Source organism: Lontra canadensis, unplaced genomic scaffold, assembly GCF_010015895.1.
Source record: "Lontra canadensis isolate GAN:19392208 unplaced genomic scaffold, GSC_riverotter_1.0 scaffold114, whole genome shotgun sequence".
Lineage (NCBI taxonomy): Eukaryota > Metazoa > Chordata > Mammalia > Carnivora > Mustelidae > Lontra > Lontra canadensis.
The window spans coordinates 1,788,306-1,795,826 of NW_022631108.1; the positions used below are offsets into that span (position 1 = coordinate 1,788,306).

General features: G+C 40.7%; 1 protein-coding gene and 1 pseudogene across 1 annotated transcript; both read right to left on the reverse strand.

The window, feature by feature from the left end:
- Positions 1-414: 414 nt before the first annotated feature.
- On the reverse strand, positions 415-897 carry LOC116856927 (annotated as a pseudogene).
- Positions 898-5,285: 4,388 nt separating this feature from the next.
- LOC116856909 (kelch domain-containing protein 3-like) lies at positions 5,286-7,157 on the reverse strand. Its single transcript, XM_032840626.1, has one exon. It carries the CDS (start codon positions 7,000-7,002, stop codon positions 5,854-5,856), a length of 1,149 nt encoding a protein of 382 aa, XP_032696517.1. The 5' UTR covers positions 7,003-7,157; the 3' UTR covers positions 5,286-5,853.
- Between the last annotated feature and the right edge of the window lie 364 nt (positions 7,158-7,521).

Here is a 7,521-nt window from a genome sequence, read left to right on the forward strand (position 1 = left end):
TTTTTTTTTTTTTTTAAGATTTTATTTATTTGACAGAGAGAGATCACAAGTGGGCAGAGAGGCAAGCAGAGAGAGAGAGAGGAGGAAGCAGGCTCCCTGCAGAGCAGAGAGCCTGATGCGGGACTCGATCCCAGGACCCTGAGATCATGACCTGAGCCGAAGGCAGAGGCTTAACCACTGAGCCACCCAGGTGCCCCAGGATTTTAGTTTAAAAAAAAGTTTTTAAACATAGTTATAAGAGGCATCTGCTGTAAATATCCAGAAATTCCTTTTATGGCAACCACTATAGAATTCACTTGTCTTAAACAGTTTGTAAGGGAAGATGGCTCATGTTTCCTTTGCAATAGTAGTATATGTTGGAGATCAAGTGGCTTTCAAGCAGCATGGTGGGTGTAAAAATGTCTGGAGTTTAAATCATTCTGTTGTGTTATGGGTTGGCAAGTCTATAATCATATGTTCACACTGCACTAAGTACACCTTCTGGTTCACGCATTGTCCAAGTGGAGTGTCATTTCTTCTGATGTGAAAGTGTTCAATATGACATCATGGAGTCCATTTATCCTTCAACTAGCATTCCATCCATTGCTTATATGTATAAGAGAGCTTGGGGTACTCAAGTGTATGTTTATACTAGCCATTGTACCACTAAGACCATGCAGAGCTCTGTTTTCCCAGAAGGGTTGAGAAATAGTCCCTACAGATGAGCTGATTTCCATTGAAGTAGCTCAGTTAGAGGACACTATAGTCTTTCTTGGGAAAGGTCTAGAGTTTTGTGGTGGAGGAACTTTTCCACACAGGAAGTTGATCAAATCTTCTCTACGAATAGCTCTTCTGCATTTCTTTAACCCAAACCAACCCATACTTACTGCCTTGCTGATAGCCAATTTGAATTCCAATATGAAGTCAAGAGAAATAGAGTCTTCTGACATTTGTTTTATAAGTTTTATCCAGGAATTTTAGCCATAGCTATCAAGAATAATGGGATGGAGTAGATTTAGTCCATCTCATCTAGAAATGGAAGTTTTCAGGACAATCTTTTATGTAGGCTCACCTGTTATTATTTAGGTGGAAGGTGGATGGGGATGCTGACTGTTAATTTCTAACAATAATAATTTTATCTTGCACCTAGAATTCTATCATTTCCTTAATTTATTTACTAAACAAATGTGTTTTGAATATCTAATGCTTGCAAGAAACTTTTCTATTTCTCTTGATGTACACTTGATCAAGAAAAATTCAATGTATGTCTCCAAGTATAATATCCAGTGCATGATCCAGTTGATAAGGGAAGCACAGGATCTTATAAAGGCACAGAGAGGTACCTAAATCAGACTTGGGGAGAAATCTGGGAAGGCTTTCCAGAAGATAATTCCAAATTAGGAGCTGAAAGAAAATTAGTCACATGAAAAGTGGGAAAAGAATATTGCAAGAGCATAAATTATTTACTCATGTTCATCAGTATATCAGAACACATCACACATTCATGGAAATGTGAGTACTTCATCATGGTTGGAGCATTGTGGTGAAGTGTAGAGTTATAGAAATGAGGTTGGAAATATAGGACTGAAGGACTTAATATACTATAGTAAGGGAGTTTTGTTTTCTTTTTATTTTTAGGTACAGGTGAATCCTTGGAAGAATTAGGCAACAGAATAGTGAGATCAAATTTGGAATTCAGAAAGATCACTTTAATGAAAAATATGTTTATTCAAATAGACAAAATTGGAAGTAGAGGGAACCAATAGAGGCTGGTAAGAATAAATAATAAAGAGATGATGATGGTTGTCTAAATTAGAATAGAGGTGGTACAGAGAGAAGTAGCTAAATTTAAAAATTAGGACAATAGAATTTATAGGATATGTGTGGGTATTCATAGGTGTAGAAGTTAAAGGTATCACCTAGATTGTGTGAGTGGGTAGATGGAAGAGTGATCATATGCTGTTATCCAAACTAAGACATTTTAAAGAGTGAAAGGGAGTATCATTATTAATTATATTACAATTACAAATGAAATCCAGTTCTATTCCAGGCAAATCAGAATGTATGGTCAACCTAATGTATGGTGATTCTAGAAAAAGAACACACATTTTGGAGGAATATTATACATTATTTAAAACAATCTAATTTATCTTGAGAAAATTTAAAAATGTGATTTAAAATGTCCATGGGCCATATACTTATTAATAAATGAATATTATTTCTTTGGGTAGAAAAGATAATGTGGATATAGTATGAGAGTACAATTTTCATGAGTGCAGAGACCATGTTGCCTATATACCATCTTATCAGTGTCTAAAACAATGCTTAATGCATTGAAGGGATGAAAAATATTACATTAGTTAGTTAATTAATATCCATTATATTTAGAGGGAAAGCTATGTTCTAAGGCCTAGGTAACTATTGTTTTGCACTTGAAGGTACATAAAATGAGATAAGTAGGGGAAGGGACACAAGCCCTGCTTATACTCCAAAGAATGGCTGTTAAAAGCAGAGGATAATAGAAAAGGCTGTTAGTAGTTAAAAATTCCTCAATGTCAATCTCTGCTTCTCACTGAACCACAACTCATCTGCTCTGTGCTTTCCCTTACCATTGGTGCCCTTGGTTTTGGGGAGGTTTACACAGAACTTTATTCTCTCATTAGGGAGGCAGACAGGTGAAGCAGAAAGATTATTTGAGTGAGAGGCTTATTTTTAGCCACAATTCAAGATCTAATTAACAGTAAGTCTGTTTATCCCTGGGCAAGTTACTTTACCATTTTGTATCCTACCAAATGAGGTAAAAATGAAGATTGAAATGATTTTTTAATATTTCTTGCAGGTAACATCCTGTATTTCTGGGGCAAATGAGTTGGAACATTCATAAGCAGGCAATTTACCATAGTTTTTGTTGCTAACTTTTCTGAAGAAGTAGTGATCCACAATCATGTCTGCTTGGCTCAGTCCTCAGAAAGAAACATAAAGCACAGACACAGCCAAAGGAGCACAATAGTGGTGAGACTATTCTGTTCCTAAGCCTTTTGCTATCTGAAACCAGTAGCATTGCCATACAGGGGCAGGAAACTTTCATTGTCCTGCATTTGGAGAAAAGAGAATCTTGTCTAAGTGGAATAGCTACCTAAAAGCCATTTACAAAGCTATTATTTTAGGAAGGGTTGAAAGCTTTAAATAAAATGAATGGAGTTTCCTACTTTAAAACAATTTTAAGGGCCAGAGTTCCTGGAGAATATAAACTAACTATATGACTATGAGAGAAACTGGGAAGATCCTGAAAAGGCCAGTGATCAAGCCATGGATGTTTGCAGTAGGGTTGACAGAGTAAGATTCTCGGTCTACTACTGGTGTAGTCTGTATTTTAGTGCAGATAAAGGGTTTGTCAAGGTACTAGTGTTCATAATCTACACCCTAGACATAATAGCAAATAATATACTAGTTGGAGATAATAATACATAGGTAAGAGTTTGATAATTTCTTGATGGTCAAATGGGCAAAATGGCAGTATATCCCTTCCTTGTAGCATTGTCATGAGGATTATATGACATAATATATCTAAAGTGGGTGGCACATAGTAAATGACCAGTAAATTTAATTGTTAGTAAACACTGATGCTATTAGAATATAAGTTCATATATATATATATATATATATATATATATATATATACACACACACACACACACATACACACCAGCAAACCCAAGAAAGTTGAAGTCAACAAGGACTGGAGAGGTCAGGGGTACAAGGAACTTGAGTTGGGGTTTGAAATGTATTTATAGTTCACCTTCTTTCATGACTTAGAGGAAATATACAAAACAAATAAGAATAATAACACTTCTTACAGTATTACTATGTAGCATATACATGCACTGCATACATTATATTGACTCTTTGTACACAACATTGTTATACATTATACAGTGGAGGAAACTGTGGACCAGATAAGTTAGGAAATGCAACTGATTTCTGTGCATTGATTTTGTATTCAGCCATGAATTCAGCATGAATTCTAATAATTTAGGGGTGGAGTCTTTTGGGTTTTCCACAAAAAGTATGTCCTCTGCAAAGAGAGTTTGACTGCTTCTTTGTCAATTTGAATGCCATTTATTTATTTATTTTTTGTTGTTATTGTTTTCTGATTGCTGAGGCTAGGACTTCTAGTACTATGTTGAACAATAATGGTGAGAGTAGGCATCCTTGTGTTCCTCACCTTAAGTGAAAAGCTCTCAGTTTATCCTCATTGAGATTGTTATTCACTGTGGGCTTTTCATAGATGGCTTTTATGACACTGAAGTATGTTCCCACTATCTCTGTACTTCAGAGTGTTTTAATCAGGAAAGGATGCTGTATTTTGTCAAATGCTTTCTCTGCATTGATTAAGAGGATCATATGGTTCTTGTCTTTTCTTTTATTAATGTGCTTCATCACATTGATTGATTTGCAAATGTTGAACCACTGTTGCATCCCAGGAATAAATCCCATCTGGTCCTGGTGAATAGTCCTTTTAATGTACTGTTGGATCCTATTGACTAGGATCTTGTTCAGTATTTTGGCTTCCATATTCATCAGGGATGTTGGTTTCTAATTTTCCTTTTTGCTTCCATATTCATCAGGGATGTTTGTTTCTAATTTTCCTTTTTGATGGGGTCTTGGGTTTGGGATCAGGATAATGTTGGCTTCATAGAAGGAGTTTGGAAGTTTTCCTTCCATTTCTATTTTTTTAAACAGCTTCAGGAGAATGGGTATTATTTCTTCTTTAAAGGTTTTGTAGAATTCCCCTGGGAAACCATCTGGCCCTGGACTCTTGTTTTTTTGGTAGATTTTTGATTACTGCTTCAATTTCCTTGCTGGTTATGTGTCTGTTCAGATTGTCTATTTCTTCCTGTTTCAGTTTTTGTAGTTTATAAGTTCCCAGGAATGCGTCCATTTCTTATAGATTGCTTAATTTTTTGGCCTATAGTTGCTGGTAATAATTTCTGATGATTGTTTCTATTTCCTTGGTGTTAGCTGTGATCTCTTCCCTTTCATTCATGATTTTATTTATTTGGGTCCTTTCCTTTTTCTTTTGGATAAGTCTGGCCAGTGGTTTATTGATCTTATTAATTCTTTCAAAGAACCAGTTTCTAGTTTTGTTGTTAGGTTCTACTCTTTTTCTGGTTTCTATTTCACTGATCTCTGCTCTAATCTTTATTATTTCTCTTCTCCTGCTTGGTTTAGTTTTATTTGCTGTTCTTTCTCCAGGTCCTTTAAGTGTAATGTTAGCTTGTGCATTCAGGTTTTTTTTTTCCTAATTTTTTTTTTTTTGAGATTTTTAATTCATTTTTATAAAATCTGAGCTGGCTGGGAGCGTCAGGGAACAGCAACAGCTCAGGGAAGGGTGGGATTATCTGCCGGTCCTCGCCTCCCCAGGTCAGGGAGAAGGAGGTTTCATGGCAACAGTTGCAACTCCTCTCAGCTCCCAATGGATGCTCATGGCTCAAGCGGGGGAGGGGGTGGAAACAAGGGTGGGGAGGAAGCTCCTGAGGCTCAGACACTGCTTGCTTCTCCCTTATCCCCATTTCCTTCAATTCCCAGCAGAGCCTGGCTGGCCTGGGGCAGAGCAGAGGCCCAGGAGCAGTTGGAAGGAGGTGTATGGGACAGAGCACCAAGGGGAAGGGGCCCTCGCCCCAAGGGGGGAGGGATCTCGCCCTCCCCCCTACAGCTCCCCACTGAGTTCACAGCACAGGAAACACCTCTAGTCCAACAACTCCACGCAGAGGTATACCGAGTCCAGGGTCCAAAGGGGCAGGCAGGTGAGGGATGGGAAGGGGCAGTGAAGATAATAGCAGGCTCGGGAAGGGAGGCGGCAGCAACTTTCTCCTACCCATGGGAGGAGACGATGGGGCGACTGATATTGCTGTTGGTGGTCATGGCATTCAGCTCCCACCTGATGTCATGGGGCAAACAGGACTGGTCCAGGTTATACTGAATCACGACCAGTTTACAAAGAGTCTTCAGACTAGGGCTAAAGTCCAAAATGTGTAAGTCAGAATGATCTATGAGGTCAAATTCATCTCCCAGACCTTCCTCAGGAGATGGACTGGTACCCCCAAAGAGAACAATCTTGTCACCAACAATACAGCAGCACTGGCGCCGGCGGGGACATGGCCCCTTCCCCTTTGGTTCAATCTTCTTCCAGGTAAAGGACACAGGGTTAAACTTCCAGAGGTCATGGAAGTGCCGGTTCAGCCTCGCATTATAGCCACCAAAGATGTACAGCTCCCCATTGTAGCCAAAGGCTGAGTGGCTCCAGCGGCCCTCAGGCAGCACCGGAGTTGGGGGACAGTCCAGCCAGGCCTCAGTCCTGGTGTCAAAGACACGGATGCGGTTGCAGTAAATCTCGTTGTTGGAATGGAATGGCCCAAAGCGGTCAGCACGTCCCCCAAAGACATACATGTGACTGCCCAGCATTGTGGCCGAGTGGAAATCCCTCCAGCGCGCAGGGTTGCCCTTTGTACAGATAAGGGTCCATGTCATGGTGCTGGTATCCAGCTTGTGAATGTCATTGGAAAAGCAGTCCGCCAGCTGCTCATAGCCCCGGAAAATGTACATGGTCTTGCCCAGGACACAAGCTGAATGTCCATCCCGGGCTCCAGGAACTGTTCCCGACACACGGGGTGTGGACCACTTGTGAGTATTGACATCAAAGGCATAAAGCACATTGCAGGCTCCTTCGGTGTCATTCCGCCCGCCCCAAAGGAAGACCATGTCGTCGATGAGGACAGTTGAGTGTCCATACCGCATGTAGGGTACCACAGGAGCCTGCCCACGGATGGCAGGCCTCACTGGGGGCAGCTTTGTCCAACGCAAGGACACTGCATTGAAAATGTGCACATCAGTCTGACGCAGTGTTTCATAGTCTTCACCAGAGCAGTAACCCCCGAAGGAGTATACCCGGTGCCCAACAGCCACTGCAGCATGGTTCACCCTGCGGGGCCCGCCCTCCAGGTGCACTGTCCACCGTAACATCCCCTGGGTCACTGGTTACAGCAACATGCCCCCCCGGCACGGCCTGCTGCCTCTGCTACCTGCCAGGCCGGGCCGGGGCGGGGCCGCGGGTCCTCGAGCTGCCTGCAGTCTAGAACCCGTTGCGCGCCAACCGACACCTTGGTCCCCAACGAGATAAAAACCTTTTTTTCCTAATTTTTTGATAGAGGCTTAGATGGTTATATATTTCCCTCTTAAGACTACTTTTGCACTATCCCATAAGTTTTGGACTGATGTGTTTTCATTCTCACTAGTTTCCATGAATTGTTTGAGTTCTTTAATTTCCTGGTTGACCCATTCATTCTTTAGCAAGATGCTCTTTAACTTCCAAGTGTTTGAGCTCCAAATTTCTTTTTGTGGTTGAGTTCCAGTTTCAAAGTACTGTGGTCTGAAAATATACAGGGGATAATCTCAATCTTTTGGTATTAGTTGAGACCTGATTTGTAACTCAGCATGTGGTCTATTCTGGAGAAAGTTCCATGTGCACTCGAGAAGAATGAG

Coding starts and splice junctions, on each gene's coding strand:
- LOC116856909 (XM_032840626.1), bottom strand. CDS start 7,002: ATGTTACGGTGGACAGTGCACCTGGAGGGCGGGCCCCGCAGGGTGAAC.